This window comes from Lynx canadensis, chromosome D3 (assembly GCF_007474595.2).
Source record: "Lynx canadensis isolate LIC74 chromosome D3, mLynCan4.pri.v2, whole genome shotgun sequence".
NCBI classification, from domain to species: Eukaryota; Metazoa; Chordata; class Mammalia; order Carnivora; family Felidae; genus Lynx; species Lynx canadensis.
This window is the reverse complement of record NC_044314.2, coordinates 84,775,928-84,797,203: the sequence shown is the minus strand read 5'-3', so window position 1 is coordinate 84,797,203 and position 21,276 is coordinate 84,775,928. Positions and strand designations below refer to the sequence as shown.

The 21,276-nt window shown below is 47.3% G+C and overlaps 1 protein-coding gene across 1 annotated transcript in view; it reads left to right on the top strand.

The window, feature by feature from the left end:
* CUX2 (cut like homeobox 2) overlaps positions 1–21,276 on the top strand; it is a 171,794-nt gene that overhangs the window by 98,061 nt on the left and 52,457 nt on the right. Inside the window, exon 4 of the mRNA XM_032595350.1 lies at positions 11,177–11,255. Coding sequence (XP_032451241.1) covers positions 11,177–11,255 — 79 coding nt within the window. The remainder of the gene's footprint in view (positions 1–11,176; positions 11,256–21,276) is intronic.

Sequence of the window (21,276 nt, the reverse complement as noted above, 5' to 3'; positions counted from 1 at the left end):
TCAGCTTCTCCTGTTTCCTTCCCTGCTGTTGACTTCCCCAGGACAAGTGCCAGTACCACTCCTCTGGAGTGGATCCCGGGCCTCTGTCCCCTTCTACCTTGGGCTACTCGGTTACTTCATCAGAGAGCCTGCAAGGGACCTCTACAGAGCCTCTGAGATCACAGCTCAGTTTGGGCTACCTGGGGGGCACCATGCTCCATCATCATTTTTTTTTAATGTTTATTTATTATTTTTGAGAGAGAGCAGGGGAGGAGGCGGGGTGGTACAGAGGCTCCAAAGCGAGCTCTGCGCTGACAGCAAAGAGCCCAATGCAGGACTCGAACTCACGAACTGTGAGATCAGGTCATGTCCTGAGCAGAAGTCAGATGCTTAAGCCACTGAGCCACCCAGGTACCCCTCTCCATCATCCTTCTTGATTAGGGGTTTTATTTATGTTTGTGATTTGTAAGGATTAGCTCAGAGAGCCTTTTAAATTACCTCCTTATCTCATTCGTTCATTCGTGTTTTTTTTTTATTTTATTTTTTTAATGTTTATTTATTTTTGAGAGAGACAGAGACAGAATGCAAGTGTGTTAGAGGCAGAGAGAGACGGAGACACAGAATGTGAAGCAGGCTCCAGGCTCTGAGCTGTCAGCACAGAGCCTGACGCGGGGCTCGAACTCACGAGCCATGAGATCATGACCTGAGCTGAAGTCGGACGCTCAACCGACTGAGCCACCCAGGCATCCCTGTTTGTTCATTTAATTAGTGTTGGTTTAGTGCCCACGCCCGGCCTGGCCTGGCCTGGCCTGGCCTGCAGAGGAAGGAAAAAAATCATAGCAGTGGCCATTTAAGATCATCCAGTTGTTCATGCCCCAGACTGTGGAGTCTTCCTGACTTCCCGTTACGTCTCACCACCGCCACATTGCCTCTGTATGCCTAAGGAGCAAATCTGGTGGTTCAAATTCAAATTCATGCAGACCCGAGCATTTCTCCCCTTCCACTGCCACCACCCTGCTCTGAGCTGCCATCTTGCTCACCCAGACTATTACAGTAGCCACCTCTCTGCCCTCCTTGCTTCCACCCCAGCCAGCCTCAGTCCATTCTCCACACAACAGTCAGAGGGATCCTGTTAAAACGTTTATCAGATCATGTCCCTTTCTCTGCTCAAAACCCTATCATGGTTTCTCATCCCCCGCAGAGGAAAAAAGGCCCAAGGCATCACAGTGGCCTGCAAGGTTCTACCCCTGCCCTTTACCTCCCTGACCTCCTCTCCTTCTCTTCCCTTTCACTCACTTTCTCCCACTATACTGGCCTCTTCACTGTTACTCAAACAAGCCAAACACACTTGTGCCCCAGGGCCTTTGCACCTGCTTTTCTCACTGCCTGGAATACTATCCTTCCTCCAGATCACTGCACAACTTACTCCCAAGGCCTTCCTTGGCCCTGCTAGGCAGCACACACCCTGCCCCAGACTCCTATCCCTCTCCCTGCTTTAGTTGCCTCCCCTGCCCTTGATCATTTTCAGACATTCTATACTATGACTTATTTTATTGCCCACCTCTGCCTTGAGAGTGTCAGATCCTCAAGGGTACAGGTTCGATTCAGTCTTGCTTGGTGCTGAATGCCCAGTGCCTAGAACAGCCCGGTCTTTAAGAGGTGGTCTAAAAGGAAGGACTGCCGCTTCCACCGGTTTCTCTCCAGCCTTAGGATCACCCCCAAGGATGACACATAAACACTGAGCTCATTTTTCAGCAGTCATTTACTGAGCACCTGCTGTGTGCAAGGTTGCGTGAAGGGGACACAGCAATGAACAGATAGACAGACTCTCCCATGGTGGGACTCACACCTAACAGTTGGCCAACCCCAGGTTGAGAAGGTAGCTTTTGGAGCTGGGCAAGCGTAGGAATGACTCCTCAGAAAGGGATGACTCACCCCACCTGTGCATTCAATGGAAACCAGCTGGGGTTAAAAGTATAACCTGCTGGAAGAGGACTGGTTTCTAAAATCTCAAACCTCTGCTGTTGAACAGCTGCTTTCCCCTTTGGCATCTGTCACATGGCCCCCATTAATGCAACCATTTGTCCATCCTCTTGGTAAAAGGGCCCAGCCTGCTGGTTTATTCCCACCTCCTGTCAAAGTAATATTTTAGTCCCCAAGAAGGCAAATCGCCCAAACCCTGGGCCTCCCTGGAGAGCTGCTATATCCTTGGCTGCTTTTTAAACTCTTTGTGCCTCAGTTTCCCATATTTCCTTCTATGGGAATAACCATAGAGCCCACCTATCTTAGTTCAAGCTGATAGAATACCACAGACTGGGTCTCTGAAACAAAAGACTTTTATTTTCCCGTGGTTCTGGAGGCAGGAAGTCCAAGATCCACGGTGATGGCGGGGTTAGTTTCTGCTTGGCCTATAGACAGCTGCCTTCTCACTCTGTTTCTCAGTGCTCCTCCAGCCCTGGGGTCTCTTCCTCTTCTTGTAAGGACATTAGTTCTGGGGTGCCAGGCTGGCTCGGTTGGCAGAGCATGTGACTCTTGATCTCAAGGTCACAAGTCTGAGCCCCACACTGGGGAAACAAGATGACATTTAAAATTTTTTTTGAATCTTTAAAAAAAAAAAAAAAAGGACATTAGCCCTATAGGATTAGGGACTTGCCATTTTGACCCCATTTAACTTTAAATACCTCTTTAAAGTCCCTGTCACCAAATACAGTCACATTGGAGGTTAGGGCTTCAACATACGGATTCAGGGGAACACAGGTCAGTCTGTAACACCACCTCATGGGAGTTTGGCAAGGATCAAGTGAGTTAATGCATGTAAAGCACCCAATATGTATTTGAGGGACTTGGGGAGGAGGCAGGATGATTCTCCTTGGGCATGCACATAGTAGGTGCTCAGTAAATACCACCTGTTACTGTCATAGTTACTGAGCTCCTGCCTGTGTCCCTCACTGTTGCAGGTTCAGGCACTGAGGGGAGAATCTAGAAGCTGTACTTTCTAGAGCGGGGGGCGGGGGAGGGGTGTCTCAGATCTCAAGCATGGAATTTGAATTAGTGACTTACACCTGAGGATTCAAAACAGTAACGTGTGGCCAGATACATTAATTCTGTTCCATCCTGTCAGGATCTAGAAATATCTGGTGCTGGCTCCTAAGCTGCTAGATGAGGCCTCTCCAGAATCCCCATGACCCTCGCGGAGTGCCCCCACCTCAGAAGGCCAGAGAGTGTGTCAGCCTTCTGCCCCCCATCCAGGCAGGAGCTGAGAAAGCGCAGATCAACAATAGCCAACAAAAATAAGAGTCAAACTCTTATTTCTTATTTAAGCCCCGACATTAAATTGTAATTTTCATTTGCTCTGCCACATCAATGATTTATAGCAGAGAGAGCGTTAGCGCTCAACCCGGGAAAGGAGCTCCCAACAGACGCACCGTGTGAGGCGGGAGAATCAGCTTCTGCCGAAGAGCTAGATGCTCGGCTCCTCCTGGCTTCCCAGCCCCCTAACCACCTAGCTCCCCCAGCTCTTTCAGAGAGGCCAGCCGCCTCCACAAACCCCCCGCTAGGGTCAGTCCCAAGCAGGGGTTAGAAGTGTGGGCTTTGAAGACCAGCTAAGCTGAATCTGAGGCCCAGCTCCCACATGGTGTGGCCTTCTCCCTTCCATGCCTCAGCGTCTTCATCCATCAAATGGGAGGTGACACCACCTCCTCCGAGTTACGATTAAATGAGATAATACGTGTCTGACACTTAACACAGTGCGTAACACAGAGTTAGTGCTTAGTAGTCACTGTTATTATTAGTGATAATAACTCTTATACCAGCCCAACAGGATACGTGTTATCCCATTTTACAGGTGGTAGAAAATCAGAATATGACTCTAAAGTAAAGGGATCTATCACACAGACTCTTATCTTAGAATCACGTATAAGCCTTCTGGATAGTCTAGCCAAAGCCCTGTGTGCAAATCTCCCTGAGTGTCTTGACAGTCTCACAGATACGTGGTCATACACTGGATGCCTCTCCTGATGGGGAGCTCAGTGTCTCATAATGTGGCCCATTTTGAGAACTTAGAGCTTTCTAAGACTGCGTCCCCTTGAAATGTCCACCCTCCTCTCACCCCTGGTCCACTCCTACCTATGGAATATTTATGGCTCAGAATGAATGCATCTATTTCTCTCGACACAATAGCCACAAGGATCTTTAGCTGGTTATAGACTGTTCTTATGTGTGTCCCCCTGAGTCTGCTCCTCTCTCTTGACTAAATGCACCCCGCACCCCTCCCCACCTTCAGCCTCCACCTTGTCCCGAATCAGGAGTTTATCTCCGAATCACTTTTCAAGTCTGTTCTTTTGTCCCCCTCTCCAGCAGCCCCCTAGACCTGGGCACCAACACCTACCCCAGACCCTGCACCCTGCCCGGAGCAGCCACCACAGTGAGCAGATTACTCCCCCATTCACAGCTGCCGGGTTTCTTCCTGCCCTTCGTTCTCCACATGCCCCTGCCCCCCCTCATTCTCCATGCACCCCCCTCCACTGTTACTGCTCCCCTTGGGTTCTGTGCCCCCACCCCTTGCTCCCCCTTCATTCTGACCCCCTGGTTCCATGCTTCCCCCGATGTCTGTGCCTCCCTGACTCTCCATGACCCCCTTCTCTGTTCTTCCCTCAGTGACCATGAACACTGCAGCTCTCCGCACCCCTGGCTCTCCGGGCCTCCTTCCTGTCTGTGCCTCCACCCATTCTTCCTACCCCTCCTTGCTCCCTATGCACCCCCTCAGATTTGCACACAAGACCTCCAGAGGGAGAACCAGGCCTCAGAGAGCATTAAAGGGCACCCCCCACCCCTCGCCATCCCGAGCTGATTCCTTTTTCCCCAGATCTCCTGCCTTCTGCGTCCTCCTCAGAGGTGCTGATCCTGAGATCTTTGGAGCACCCACCTCCTCCCAGTTGCCCATAAGCCTTCAGTTTCTCCCAGAATCCTGCCATATCAAACACACCCACCCTATCTCCCAGAACCACTGCACACTACCCTCCCTGGAGCCCAGGACCCAGTGGTAAAAGAAAGCTGTTTTCTAAGTGTGTTCCACAGAACCTTAGTTTCCAGGTTTATTCTCTGAAGGAAAAAGTTCTGTGGCCTGAATGCATTTGGGAAAACACTGGGCTAAGCTGAGTTAAAGGGGACTTTTTCCTACAGCTCTTGTCTGAGCGTCCATTCTGTACATATGCAGGCAGAGAGTGTGTGCAGACTTAGCCACAGGTCCTCCTTGTCATGGCCAGGGGACTGTGCAACATGCTTTGGGAAGCACTCGTTTCTAGTTTAAGCCTGAGCCCTGGAGTGAGAGGACTCTGGGCCGCCTCTGCCATTAACTGGTTCTCTCAGTTGGCCAAGTGATTTGGCCTCCCTGAACCTCAGTTTCTTCCTCTGAAGAATGGGGGCCATAACAGTGCTCACATCTGAGCACCGGGGTGGCGGGGGGGGGGGGGTGGAGATTCCAAAGATAAGGCACTGAGCGCTGAATAAGGGTTCAGCTTCCGAAAGCTCTGACCATTCTTTGTAGAGAGCTTGGACAGAGAAGTTCTTGATAACCAGTGGATGTTGTCACCACTAGCTCGGATAGCTTATGGAAGCTCAGCCTCGAGAGGCCCCCGAATTTGCCACTTTTCACCACTTGACAGACGAGAGCTAAGTGGCTAGAACAGGCTTTTGCCTCTCCCTTGACTTAACTGGTTCCGCACCTGTTATTTTCATACTCGGGGGACCAAACACATTTTCACCCTCGTATTACAGCGGGTGGTGTAAATGCCACGTGCTCCATCAGATGCTGAGCTATTTCTGATGGTGACCTTCTTGGTGTCTGTAGCTGGCCGCCACCTCCTCCTCCTCCTCCTTCTCCAGATGGCCTTCAAAGATCTGCCTGTCACAAGCCAAATCTGTCATTCTGGACACTTTCTCCCGCCCTTCTGTGTGGTAGGGCCCCGCCATGAGGCAGAGACACATGGCCTTTTATTTGTGCCAAGCTCACCTGTCTGGGCACGTGGGTGAAATGCACTAGAGTTGCAGACTTTGGAAAACACATCCTGTGTGATTGGAAGAAGATTTAATTAACTGCTTTATCAGAAAGCTTTTTGCCAACTTCTATGGGACCCTTTGCCACATGTTAGCTCATTCCTCCCCAGCAGCTTCTTGCCAAATGGAGATCATTCTTCCCACTTGATGGATCAACAAACTGAGACCAAGAGATGCTTAATGACATTAGGCCCAGCACCGGATCGGGCTCTAATGCCGTTAGGAATTTTGACCTGGTATTCTGGAAACAAAGTCATTGCTCTAAAACAAGACTGAACAGGCAGGGCATCCCCGTGGCTACTGTCTTCAAGTCATATTTACTGTGGGAAGTCCTAAACTTGAACTGATTAAAACTGAGGGCTGTTCCAAGATGTTTTTAGGTCTCTGCTTTTGAAAATACTGTCTAGCCATTAGATGAGTCTCTGAAGCAGGGATCAGCAAACATTTGTATGAAGCACCAGAGAGTAAATATTTTTTTATTTTATTTTATTTTAGTTTATTTTATTTTATTTTATTTTAAGTAATCTGTACCCTCAACATGGGGCTCAAACTCATGACCCTGAGATCTACTGACTCTACTGACTGTGCCAGCCAAGCACCCCAAATACTTTTTATTTTACAGCCAGAGTCTTAGTCACAACTAGGAGCTCAGCCATTAGAGCATGAAAGCAACTGTAGACAATAAATAAAAGAATGGCTGCAACTGTAATCCAATAAAACTTTATTTACACAAACAGGTGAAGGGCCAGAATCGGACTAAGGATCATAGTTTACCACCCCTTGATTTAGACCAACACTGTCCAGTAGAAATGTAATACAAGCCCCATATGTAATCTAAATTTTTGAATAGCTACATTAAAAAGTAAAAAGAAACAGGTGAATTTAATTTTAATAATATATTTTACTTAACCCAGTATGTACAATGTCATCATTTTAACATAAAATGGGTATAAAAAATTAGGTATTTTACAACCTTTGTTCATCCTAAGACTTGAAATCCCATATTTTACACTTACAGCCCATCTGAATTTGGAATAGTCACATTTCAAAGTGCTCAGTCACCACATGTGCTAGTGGCTACTATATTGGACAGTGTAGCTCTAATGGGCAGACCAATAGTATAAGGAGACAGTCACACAGATAAATAACACTCCCTTACAAACTGATAAGCACCATGAGCAGAAAGCAGAGGTTACTATAGGCAAGGACAGGGAAACATGAAAGGAATCTTCTGGCACTTGCCTCACCCCTGCCAGAGTTCCTTTTTAGAAGTCTGTGGAACATTCTTATGCTTTTCCCCAAACCCCATTCACCACACATGCTCAGCATGGATGACTGTAAAATGAAGCATTCAGACTTTGCGGTCTGATCTCTGATAATTTTCCATCTAGGGATCAGGAGATGAATTGCTTCCATTTCTCATGGCTTTTCCTGGGCTGCAGATCAGCAGCACAGCAGTCCGTGTCTTGGTGCCGCCATAGATGATGTCATAAGATTGCACGTGGGGTCTGAGTGACTATCCCCACTGGCTGAGGGTTTTTCTATCCAGGAGGAAGGGGCCAGCATCTGGATTCAGAGTAGGAATTTGAACCCCCAGACCTGGCATGAATCCTGCTCTGCCATTTACCTACTGGGTGATCTTTGGCAAGTTATTCAGTGTCTCTGATCCTCAGTTTCCTCATCTGCATAGTGGGGATAATGACCTTCAATGATTGGTGTGTCCGTGGGGAGAGATGATCGTGGATAGTAAGAGCATCTGGGACATGGTAAACGCTGAATGTTATAATTTTATTATTATTTTATTAGCCCATCAAGGATGCCCCCCCAAACTCTGAATTAATTGTTCCCTCATCACATTAGAGACTCCAGCGTTTGCATCACCTCCTCTCTTATTATGGTTCCCCTTGGGTATAGCTCTCCCACTTAGCTCTGAGTTCCCAGAACAGAAACTGTGTCTTGTCCATCTCAGCAAAAACTAAAATCTACCTGCACTTGGTAGATGTTCTACCTTTCCTAGATTCTGGAACATTCTTTATGTTTACCATTGCCTTTTCTTTTCCAGGAGGCAGTTCCTAATGTTCCACCCACCAAACTGGGTCACCCCTCTCAAAGTGGGGTCACCCTCCCCACTTACACACTCTCAAAGCCCCCTTGTACATTTCCTTCGAAACATTTAGCACTTGTAGTTAATGAGTTATCTGGAGAATCTGCTTTGATGTCAATCTCCCCACTGGACTGTGAGTCCCATGAGGGTAGGACTCAAGTCTGCATTATTCATCACTGAGTTCTCAGCCCACAGTGCTTGGCACATAGCAGGTGCTCAGGAAATGTTTGCTGAATGAATGAAAGACTATCATTCACTCTGGAATTTAAAAGACCAGAGACTAGGGGCACCTGAGTAGTTCAGTTGGTTGAGCATCTGACTTCAGCTCAGGTCATGATGTCACAGTTCGTGAGTTCACAGCTCACATCAGGCTCCATGCTGACAGTTCAGAGCCTGAAGCCTGCTTCAGATTCTCTCTCTCTCTCTCTCTCTCTCTCTCTCTCTCTCTCTCTGTCTCTCAAATTAAAATAAAACATTAAAAATTAAAAAAAATACTGGAGGCTGTTCTCAGAATAACAGCAAGAGACTTAAGGAACTTTTGATACTGACCTTTTTGAAATCATTTGCTCAGGGTGCCTGGGTGGTTCGGTCAGTTGGGCATCTGACTTTGGTTCAGGTCATGATCTCACGGTTTGTGAGTTCGAGCTGCACATCAGGCTTGCTCCTGTGAGTGTAGAGCCCACTCTGGATCTTCTGTCCCCTTCTCTGTGCCCCTCCCCTGCTTGCACTCTCCCTCTCAAAAATAAATAAACATTTAAAAAAATAACGCTTATAAAAAAATAATAAAACAAAATCATTTACTCAACATGAACCATACGTTTCCCTCTACCTCTTAAATAATGAATTCTCTGTGGACCTTGTAAAACCTTCAAGCTATGCTGTCCAATAGAAATATAATGTGATCCATGGATGTACTTTTACATGTTATAGTACCTTCATTGAAAAACAAGTACAAGGAAACAGGTGAAATGAATTTTAATAAAAAAATTTTATTTGACCCAGAATATCCAGAATGTTATCACTTCAACATGTAATCAATATAAAAAATGCCGATGAGCTGTTGTACATTTTTTTTATTATTATTTCTACTAAGTCTTTGAAACCCTGTGTGTATTTTGCACTCACACCACATCTCAATTTGGACTTGGCCACATTTCGAGTACTCAGTAGCCACATGTGATTTCTGGCTTCCATATTGGAAGCTTTAGGGGAACCTCTGTGGTTTTTGAATTCTTCCCAGTGTGCTGTGTGTGGAGGCAGGGCCTTCTCAGGTGGTCTTTGTATCACACCAGATAAGTGCACCTGAGGCTGATCACCCGGCGCTGGACAGAACCTGTCCCCATTAACAGGCAAGAAGGAAGGGGTCGGTCATACCAAGAGGTGACATATATGCGACTTAATGCATCCCATGAGTTTTACAAAGGGCGTTACATGTGTTAAGTCATTTGATCCTCCAGCAAGGGAGGGTGTGATGTTATTATCCTCATTTTACAGAGGAGGAAGTAGAGACATAGGGATTGAAATGACCTATCTGCTCCAGGACACAAAGACAGTAAGTAGTGGGGCTGGAATTTGAACCCAGGTGACCTGATCCCAAGGCCTGTGCCTTAGTTGGCCACTTCTTTGAATGAACTGTCTCAGAATTGGCCCCTCTCATTTCCAGGATGGCATCACAGGCAGGACCTTGAGTTGGTGCAACCCGCTTAGATTTGTTCATTCAGCAAATTCTGTTGAGTACCTTCTGTGCACCAGACAATGTACTCACAGAGCTCACATCGAGGGAAGGAATTTGATCACAGACACTCCTCCAAATGACATCACTGGGATTCAGAAGAAAAGCGCAACTTTGCAAGAGGGTGATTTACAAGTGGATATTCCCCATAGATTCATCATTGAAGAAGTTGGCACCGGAGGGAGAGGTATATCAGTATCAGAGAATAAGGATGTTCCAGTCCAAAGGGGGATACCCAGCCCTGAATATTCCCAAGGATGTAGGGATGGCGGCCTGTGGATAAGGAGCTCGCTCTAGCCATGTGCTGGGATGGCCCAGGACTATGCCAAGGGGACTGGCTACCAAGAGCCAGCATCAAGGCCACTGTGAGGCCAGAGCTCAGAATTCGTAGCCAGGAGCAGAGAGGGATGAGATGGCACTATGTCCCAGAAATGTCTTGCTGAAATTCATCTTATGGAACCTCACCGGCAGAGTGAAGAAAGTCTGTGAGCAAGAGAACAAATGCATGAATGAACTCTTCACCACTGGGTCATTCAGCCGTTTGTGTTTTCATCAGTCAGGAAGCATGTGTTGAGCTATTTGCCATCTTATGAGAGCTTTAACAATTTCTCTTTAATTCTCAGTAGCTAGGAATGTTCCCCAGATGTGTCACACTTTCCCCCAGAACATGTGTCATATTTGAATCTCCAGCATTACCCTTTAATAACAGCGATAATAATAATAGCTGTTAGTAAAATACTCTGTTGCAGGCCCTGTGCTAAACACTTAACATGCAGCTTCATTCAGTCCCCATAAGAGGCCTGGGAGGCCTATTTATAGGAGGTTCTAGTTTTCACCCATTTTCCAGCTGAGGAAACTGAGGATCAGAGAGGGCCAGTGATGTGCCCAAGGTCATACAGCTAGGATCCAGTACGGCCAGGATTTGAATGTGGACTTTCTCTTTTTTATTTTTTAAGTGTCTTTATTTATTTTGAGAGAGAGAGAGAGAGAGAGAGCACAAGCTGGGGAGGGGCAGAGAGAAGGGGAGACACAATCCCAAGCAGGCTCCACCCTGTTAGCGCAGATCCCAGTGCGGGGCTCGAACTCACATACTGTGAGATCATGACCTGAGGTGAGATCAAGAGTCAGATGCTTAACCAACTGCGCTACCCAGGCACCCTTGAACCTGGACTTTCTAATCTCTACACTTTTGACTTTCATTTCCCCTCCTCCTCCCCATCCCATGTTTGCGGATACAGAAAATGATCCTATTTTCTTCTAGACTCAGATGCCATGATTACACATGACTCTTTCTCTTGTTTCCAAAGGTGGTGGCCCTTAGTAAGAGAAGTCAGGAGGCCGAGGCAGCTTTCCTGAGCGTTTACAAGCAATTAATTGAAGCACCAGGTAAGAAACACTTGGCTTCCATTAACTGAATAATTCATGACAAGGAACAGCCAGCCGTTAGGTCATTACACAGGGACCTCCCGTCAGTGGGATCTAAGAACAGGCCAAGATGCCTGGGTTAGGCTAGGCCCTGCACAGGTGAGGCTTGTAGGGGTGAGACGGCCCACAGTCTGGCGTGACATGTCCCCACACACTCCTCCACCTTCCCCCACCACCTTCCAGTATTAGCCAGGGAGCTAGATCTCCCACCTGGACCTTCTTGGGGAGCCACATGTCTTGACTGCCAGAACCCCCATCCCATTGCCACGAAGGACAGAGGGTGCCAGAGGAAAGACCTCAAAATGTTTCCCCAACCTCAAAAACTTTATGTTCGGCGACAGCCAAACCCAAAAGAACCCGTACTTGTGTGACTCTATTACATAAAATATGAAGAGGGGAAACAACCCAAGTGTGCCTCAGCGGGTGACTAGCTAAACTGGTTCATCCATACAGTGGAATACGAGTTAGCCATAAAAAGGAACAAAGCCCTGACACCTGCTATACCGTGGATGACCCTCAAAAACATGACGTTCGGTGAAAGAAGCCAGACACAAGGTCACATAATGTAAGATTCCACACATACCAGGATGTCATAAATGGGCAAATCTGTTAGAGACAGATCTCAGATTGGTGGTTACCAGGGGCTGGGGCGGAGGCGGGGGTGACTGTGGGTATGGGGCCTCCTTTTGGGGGGATAAAAATGTTCTAGAACTAGATAGAGGTGGTGGTTGCACAGCATCGTGAATGTCCAGTGGCCACTGAGTTGTTCACTTTAAAATGGTAAATTGTATGTTCTAGAAAGTTCACCTCAACTAAAAAAATTAACCTGTACTGTTAGAAGTCAAGAGAGTGATTTCTGTTGGAAGAGGGCGATAGTTCCTATCAGGGGCCTCTGGGGGCCAGAGATGCTGTTTCTTGATCTCGGTGTCAATCACAGAGCAGTGAGCAGTTTAAGAACATTGAGCTGTTCACCTAAGACATACAGATACATTTCTGTAAAAAGTTTCCCTTTTCCAAAATGGCCCATCCTGTGCCACCTTCTCATTCCTTGACTCAGAAAAGGAAGCCCGTAGAAGTGTAGTGATTTGCTTAACAGCAGTGGGTCTGGGAGGGGACTCTCTGTGCTAACTCCCTCCACCCAGACAGCCCCCCAGGCCTTTCCGGGACCCTCCACACAGCCCCAGGAATCGGTACTATCTGGTGATTGGGGCTGGGGTTTATGAAGAGGAAAATGAAATCCCAACTAAGCCAAGCCATGGATAAGACAAAATCATTTCTACCCGAGGTCAAGGTCGTTTGTGGAAGCTTTGTGTTCGTGGGGTGAGAAGGTCCCTCACTCCATCTGTCGTGGGCAACCACAGTAGCTTGAGTAGTGTCCTCTCAAAATTTACGTCCACCCTGAACCTCAGAATATGATCATATTTGGAAGCAGGGTCTTTGCATATGTAATTAGTTAAGGATCTTGAGATGAGACCATCTGGATATGACTAGCGTCCTTATAGGAGGAAGAGAAGACACAGAGAGACAAGGGAAGAAAGCCAGGTGTAGACAGAGGCACAGGTTGGAGTGATGTGGCCCCAAGTCCAGGAATTCTTGAGGCCACTAGGAACTGGAAGAGGCGAGAAGGATCCTCCCCTGTGGCCCTTCAGTGGGAGCAGGGCCCCGTTGACACCTCGATTTCAGACTTCTGGCCTCCAGAGCTGTGAAAGAGTAAATACCTGCTGCTTCCAGTCACCCAGTTGGTGGCACTTTTTCACGGCAGCCCTAGGCAACTGACACGGCAGTGCTGACTTGAGGCTGTCCCTCATGTCCCATGGTCTAGGAGAAGAGGGAATCCTTCAGCCTGTTTACTCAAAGTGTGGCCCCCCTGCAAGCTGGTTGGAAATCCAGCACCTCAGGCCCCAGTCAGCTTCTGCATTTTCACAAGCTCCCCGAGCCCTGTGAACATGTCAGAGTTTAAAAAGTACTCCCCCTGGGGTGCCTGGGTGGGTCAGTTAGTTAAGCATCTGACTCTTGGCTTTGGCTCAGGTCATGATCTCACAGTCATGGGATCAGGCCCCACATCTTGCTGTGCACTGAGCACTGAGCATGCAGCTTGCTTAAGATTCTCTCCCCCTCTCTTTGCCCCTCCCCTGCTTGCTCTCTCTCTCTCTCTCTCTCTCTCTCTCCTCTCTGTCTCAAATTGATAGATAGATAGATAGATAGATAGATAGATAGATAGATAGACAGACAGACAGTCAGCAAGCACTTACCTGGAAAAGAGATTGTTCTGCCCTTTGTGTTTACAAGCCCCAAGGGAACAGGTCAACCAGTCCCCTTCACTGGGGTACAAAGAGGTTGAGTCTGATGCCCGAGGAGCAGCGAGGCTCAGGTCTCAGCACATTCAACAAATATTTCCAGAATGTCTGCTCTGTGTGACAACTTGCCTACACAAGGGAGTCTGTGTTCATTTACTGAGGCTACTGTAACAAGTGGGGGACTTCAAACAACAGATATTTATTGTCTCATCGTTCTGGAATCCAGAAATCCAAAATGAAGGTCCCTCTAGGGGAGGGGCTCTTCCTTAACCTCTTCCAGCTTCTTGAAGCTCCAGATGTCCCTTGGCTTGTGGCCATATCATTCCAGTTTGTACCTCTGTCTTCACATGGCCCCTCCTCCATATGTCTGGGTCCCAAACCTTCAGCTCCTTATAAGGACACTGGTCATTGGATTTAGGGCCCACCCAGGCAATCCAGGATGATCTTCTACCAAGATCCTTAACTTAATTACATCTACAAAGATCCTTTTCCCAAATAAGGTCACATTCACAGGCTCCAGGCTTTAGGGCATGGATATATGTTGGGGGCCACCATTCATGTAGAGGCATGTGCATACTACAAACACCCCCCTTGCCCTGGTCCTGCCCTCTAGTCCCAGGAGAGCAGAATGCTGCGTGGGTCTTCTCAATGAGGATGTTTCAGCAGCAAGAATGGCTGAGGCTGGACCAAACGGCCCTTAGGGCTCTACACCCACTATGGGGACATGGCTGCGGGGCAAGAGGCCTAGACAGCCATGTCCACAGCCCCAGCAGGTGTCACCCTCACTGAGGACCATACCAGGCACGTGGCTGAGAGGCCCCATTCGTGGCAGGCACTTTGCTTATGTCTCTGCTCTCATCAGAGGTATCTGGAAAAATCATGGGAAAATAAACCCTCTTAATTTCCATCATTCTTCAGTCTTTAAGGTCTCCGTGACTAATGACTTTGGAGAGTGACCCACAGCAGACCCCACAGATGTCTCCCAGGAGTTCCCACACAAGGCTCATCCTCTGGGCCTCATATACCTCCCCTGTAGCATCAAGGGCAGCACTGAGACAGGCTTGTTTTCCAGGCTCCGGGCTAGACTCAGGGTGGAATCCTACCTGGACCACTTACTCGCTGGGTGACTGTAGACAAATTAGTTGGCCTTCTGAATCTCAGCCTCTTCTTGTAGAAATTGGAGACTGAGCTATTTTCATCATCATGTATGTGTCTGGCTTCCCTAGAAGTGAAATTCTCTAAGCCTGGGACTGAGTCATACTGAATTTGTATACCCAGAATCTGGTACCCAGTAAGTACCTAATAATTGTTGAATGAATTAGAAGTAAGACTCAGATATAGAAATGGGGGAGGGGAAGAGGCATTTGAATGTAAAGGTGCCTTTTCAACTAAAGCCCTCTGCCTGTCACATGTTGATTTACTCAGACAGCATTTATCAAGTACCTGCCGTGTGCCTGGTACTTGCTAGACACTGCAGACCTAGCCGTGAGCCTGCAGATGCAAATCCAGCCTTCAGGGAGCTTGCATTCCGGTGGCAGTGGTGACCACATCATCGCTCGAATGATCATCGCTAGTGGCAAACCTCGGGGAGCACCAGCAAGTCTAGTGCTTGAGGGCGAGGAGAGGCTATGGCCCTTGCTTGTCAAAGAGCCGTTAATTCCGGGGTTCACTTTACACGATCACAGGGCCACAGTGCCAGCCAGGGACTGTGAGAGGTCCCAGGACTGGTGCAGAGCTTTCCAGAAGGCCCTCATGCCCTCTTGCCCTCTCCCCAAAGGGTCGTTCCAAGTCTGGTGCTGACTCCACGTGTCTAATTTCCCAACTCTGCTCCCCAGAAGTGGAGAGGCGGGGGAGACGCACGTCCCTAGCTGTCACTGAGTTGGAGAAAAGGAGCCTTAACTGATGGAGACATACCGTTCGAACGGCCCCTTTAGGGGCTCTAATTCATTTTCGAGACATTTAAGAATAACAAAATGTTTTAATGATTTCTTAGGGGAATTAGGAAGACATATTTTTGTTCTCATTAAATTTTATCCTCAGACACAAGAACCAAATGTCAGATGTGTTTTTGGTGCTCGGAGCTTCCCTGCTCGCTACCCACCCCCCCCCCCACACACACACACTGCTCCAACCCCCTCCAGAAAAATAACACTCCTAGAAAATTTGCCAGGATGCACACTCTCCTGTTTTTATATTTCTTGACAGGCAAATTATTTGTCGAAATACTTTCCACCCCCCTCCAAAGCCACACAAGTCCTGATTCAACATTTTTGTTTTGAATGACTGCTGCCAACACAAATCTTTGGCAGAGAATGCGATATGGCGTGATTGCTCAGCAAGTATTTTGATAAGTGTGCAGCCTGTATGTCTGTAATTACGAAAGAAAACCGTAAATCTTTTGGATATTGTTCACACAGATGTGGCGTGAAGTGAGAAAAAAAGCAGTAAAACGTGTTAAAAGCATAATTAATGTCATTGTTGTGGAGGATGATTTGATTTAAACCTTTCTGACTTCTGTATCGGTGGCGGCTGATTTCTTTATCACGCTCACAGTCACTAGGTACCGACCTGAGCTTCACAAAGCTAACTTGTTAACTGAGTGATTAGTTAAAAGGAAAAGGAAAAAAAAAAAAGGAAAGAAAGAAAAAAATGAAAAAAAAAAGGAAACAAGGAGAGAGCAAGTAAGAGGGCAGGCAGAGGAACACTGCTGAAGAGATAAGAAGAGAGAGGTGAGTGCCCCAAAATGTTTTTTCTGCTTTACTTTGGTTTGTAAAAATCCAGTGCAGGAGATGGCAGCTCCTGACAGGCGTTTCTCTCCCTGCTGCTTCTTTCAGGAGGCAAGTCTGGTCAGCTTAGGTGCTCAAGCTGCAGGGTCACACACAGCTGGGTAGGACTCCCAGCTTGGTGGTTTTGAGCTGTGTGACCTTGGGCAAGGGCCCACACCCCTCTGAGCTCTGATTTCTATGTCTTTAGCAGAAAGATAATACTAGAACCTACTCACCATTTGACATAGGATTCACCATGCTAGGCATGAAAGCATTTGGCAGGGTTTAATAACCAGCCCATTGTAAAGCTGGCATCAGAATGTAAGTTACATGGATCACAGGTCTTTGCTGATAATCTCAAGGCTCTGTCATTTATCGAGGACATGAGGTGAGCAGTTTAGGCAACAGAGTTACTAAGTCTGGAATAGGAAAATATTTTATGGTGTTTAGGGTTTTAAAAAAATTTTCCCCAGTTATAAAAGCCACATATGCACAACTGTCAACTTCAGAAAATACGGAAAGGTAGAAAGAAGGCAAACTATCTACTGGAGAAGCAGTGGGAACACCTCTTCTTTCTGATCTTTTCCCTGCGTATTTTTTCAAAACGGTCGTTCATTCTGCTTGTACCATTTTGAATCGTCCTTCCTTTTACTAAACCAACATGAGCATCTGTATTTCCCTGTGTTATTAAAAGTCCTGGGTAACTTTGGTTCATCGTGTGTAATGGTCTCTTGTGTGACTGTGCTGTAACTTACTGGACCCCCTCTCCAACATTGGGCATTTAGGGTGCTCTGGAATGCACAGCTTACTGGTACTGTGCTGTAGTTCTGAGGACAAGGAAGAAAACTTGGGAAGGAAAATATATCATAGCCACGCATTGACCACAAACCCAGGATCAGTGATCAGAAAGAATAAGAATTTTTTTCTCCTTTTTGATTTATTTTGTGCTCATTCATTTATTAGTTACACTAAATATCTTTTCATATGTTATGAACCACTCATATTCTTTTGTGAATCACCCATTCATGTACATGCAACCCATTTTTCTATGAGATCATTTTCTTAATGATTTGTAGACACTCTTTGTATATTAGGGATAATAACCTTTGTCCTGATAAACATGTCTCCTATCTTTCCCCCCTAGTTTGCCTTTTGTTTGTAATCTCTTGTATATGATACATAGCAGGCATTCAAAAAATATTTGCAGAAAGCAGGGAATCTTACCAAACCTTTGCTTTATGGCTTCTGGATTTCATGTCATTCTTTTAAAACCCCTTCTTGATTAAAGGTTATAGGGGCTTTTTTAGTACTTTTGTGATCTTAATTTTTAAAAATATGAATCTGAACCATCTGAAATATAGGTTGATGGAAGTAGTGAAGGAGGTTAAGATTTTAGCTGTGCATTTGTCCTAAATGACTTGTTCTACCGCCATCTAGTGGATAAGCCACTTTCACAAATATAGGAAACAAGGATTTTAGTGTAATGAGAAACTGTTGTTTCTGCTTGCTCTCACTTCCTTCCCTTTCTCCCTGAATATGCCTCTGCTCACTTGATCCGGTAGGGAACAAGGCCAGATTTTCCCTAAAATGGTAGTTAACTTTAGAAGGTATTACCCCACCATCTCCTGCCACACCTTGGCCCTTGCCACTTCCTCTGTCAGAAGTGCTCTCTCCCCACGGCCACCTGTCTGACTTTCACTACTCCTGGTAACTAAGGACTAGAAGAAGATTAAATGGAAGCATCTGGCATGACGCTGGTACCCAGTAGGTGCTCAATACGTGGCTGTTCCCTTTCAGAAGGAAAGACAGGCATTTCAGCTGTGGCTTTTCACCAGTTCACTCTCTGAGCACCTTCTAGTGCTGAGCCCTATGGGAATTCAAGCTTGAAGCTTCCTCTGCCCTCAGAGACTCGAAATCTGGCAGGGACAACATAACCCAAAGACAGATGGCCAGAACACCCAGCAGAAAAAGGGGTCCAAGGCAGGACAGCCAAAGAAGACACTCTTTGAACTTGGTTCTAAAGCGTAAGCTACCGTCATTGTGTGGCTGTTTCTCGGGTGCTTCCTGTGTGTCAGACAGTGAGCCCAGCCCCCAACAGAAACGAGTTCATGATCCCCAAAGCCCCCTTGGCAGTAGGGACCACCGTCCTGTCCCATTGTGTAGCTGAGAAAATGTAGGCTCAGAGACTTTACCCAAGGTCACACAGCAGAGAGTGGTAGAGCCTAAATCCTGACGCTTGGCTCCTAAGCCAGCTGAGGTTTAATTTAAAAATTGATGGGCTGCCTGGGTGGTTCAGTAGCTTGAGCATCTGACTCTTCATTTCGGCTCAGGTCATGATCCCAGGGTCATGGGAGCAAGCCCTGCATCAGGCTCAGCACTGAGCACGGAGCCTGCTTAAGATTCTCTGTCTCCTTCCTCTGCCCCTCTTCTCCGCTCGTGCTCTCTCTCTCTCTCAACTAAAAATAATAAAAATTAAAAGGATTTGGACAAAACCATTGGAGGTTTGACCTCCAAAGAGAGTGACAAACAGCCAAGTGTCTTTGTTGCCAGTAGATTGGGAGGTTCTAGACTAAGAGGGTGAACCCTTTGCTGAAATGCAATGTGTTACCCGAAAGAGGAACACGTTAACCCCCAGTGGCCAAGAACTCCTTGTTCTTCTGGCCCCGGGCTCCAAATCCTGGTACTTTCACTGAGGGGAAACGGAGTCACAGAGCTCCGAATTCAGGGAACAGAGTGATGTGAGGAGGAGCACCAGCAGGACTCCAGGCTGACGGACCCGCCTACAGAGCAGGACCAATCCCCCGTTCTGTGCCTCCCATTTCATACTGCACTCGATCCTCTGTTTCCTCATTTGTAAAATATGGATAATGATCTTATCTAATTATAGGCCAGTTGATGCATTTGGAGAGAATGGAGAGCCCTTAGCATGGCGCCTGGCACAGAGTAGTAGCCCCATGCAATTCATTGAGCACCTACTGTTTGCCAGGCACTCCACTCACGACCAGGAGCACAGTGTTAAGCAAAACACACTGTCCCTGGGAGGAGGTGGGCACAAAAAACAAACAAACAAACAAACAAACAAACAAAAATACACACTATCCCTGCCTGTCTAGAATTTGTGAAACTCAGGATATGGGAACTTTGTTTTTATTCTAATGGGAATGGCTTTGAGTCCTAGCTCTGCTGCTCCTGGCTGGGTGACCTTGCTTGAGTAACTGGTTCTACCTCTCAGCCTGTCTCCTGTTCTGGAGAAGCACACTTACCTCCTGGTACCTCTGAAAGGATTAAGCATGGTGAAGAGTGCAAAAGTCCTGTGAGTGTCTGGCACCTAGTAAGTGCTCAGTAAACAGTAACTGCAGTTATGTTGGTAGTGTTGTGATTACCACCACCACCCCGTGCCAAGAAGGAAGACCTTCTCCAGCCCCTCTGTCCATGCTTAAGCCAGAAGACCCCCAAAGCAGCCGGTGGAGGGAAGAGGGGGTGGGCGGACACATGGCTCACGGCTTCGTGTAAGGGTCCTACGCCCCATCTGCTATGGAAGAGTTAAGATTAAAGGATCAAAGTTAGTCTCGCTGCTGCCGCCAATAGCCTGAGCCTCCCACCCATGCAGGCGCCCAGAGCCTGGGCCCAGATGGGAGAAGGCTTCTGTCTCAAAGATATTTTGGAGGGGCACACGCATACTTCTGCATATATGTGTTTCTAAACAGCCTCTCGGACAGCCTTCGCGGCTCCAGCTTTCCTAAAAAAAGCTCCGAATGCCACTTTCCTTCAGATGGACACAGTGGGAGGAATGAGACAGCTTTTCCTATCTCCCCGGCTCTCCCCCCGCCAACCCCATAGACACTTTCCGAAAAAACACCAACAGCATCAGCTAGTGGTAGAAGATGGAATAGATGATGTTTTAACCATCTCCTTCGACAACGCCTTTGGAAAGCCTGGTGTGGTATTAAAATATTACAGATCCGTTGACAGTATTCTCTAAGGGGTTAGATCCAATGTAACCAAAATGAATTAGTCATTCTATTAAGCAGTTTATGCATAAAGAGCAGGTTGATGGCTGTAAGACAAAGGCACCCCACTTCCTGACGACGTTCCCCCTCCCTGCACACCCGGCAGGACCTGCCCCCTCGGATGGTTCACATTTGATCTTCTGTGTCTGCCAGCGTGCTCAATTAATCCAAAAGATTTGTTGTAGTCAAACATTTCTGATTTCGGGTCCCCTGTTTTGGGCTTTTTCATTCAGGTTGGATCTAAGGCCGTTTGATTCCCAATGCCGCTGCCCTCATCTATATATCGACTGTCTGTATGTCGCAGGAGTGAAGTGGGGAGTCCCGGCCCGGCTCTGGGCAGCTGCGTGTCTTGGCTGAAAGGTCTCGGGTGGAAGTGCTGAGCCCGGCAGAAACCGGGGCTCCCTGGCTCCAAAGGAGGAGTTGTGGGGATGTTTTGTCACTTTCCCGGACACCAGGGTATGAGGCTTGCCAGATGCCAGAGAGGGGGACACAGGTCGCTTTGGAGATTGGGGGCTGGGTGGGACCCAGTGCTTCCCCAGGTGAGGTCGCTTGACATAGGGAGCAGCTTCAGTGTACCTGGCACAGCACTGAAACTTTGAACACATAGCGTGCCAGCTGTCACCTTCCTACTTCCTTCTAGATGAAGTTTTAGTCAGGTGCCAGAGCATCTTAAACACCTATGGAATGCCTGTGAATCTCCCCTTTTAACCAAGGGAGATCCAGCCTCGGGCTCACGGCCTTGGGTAGAAATGGCACCTAACTAGAATTTAACAACATCAGTTTTCTTGTTTGTTTTCTATGTGTTTATTTTTTTAAGTTTTTATCTGTTTATTTATTTATTTTTAGTAATCTCTATACCCAGCGTGGGTATAGAGAACTCATGACCCCGAGATCAAGAGTTGCATGCTTT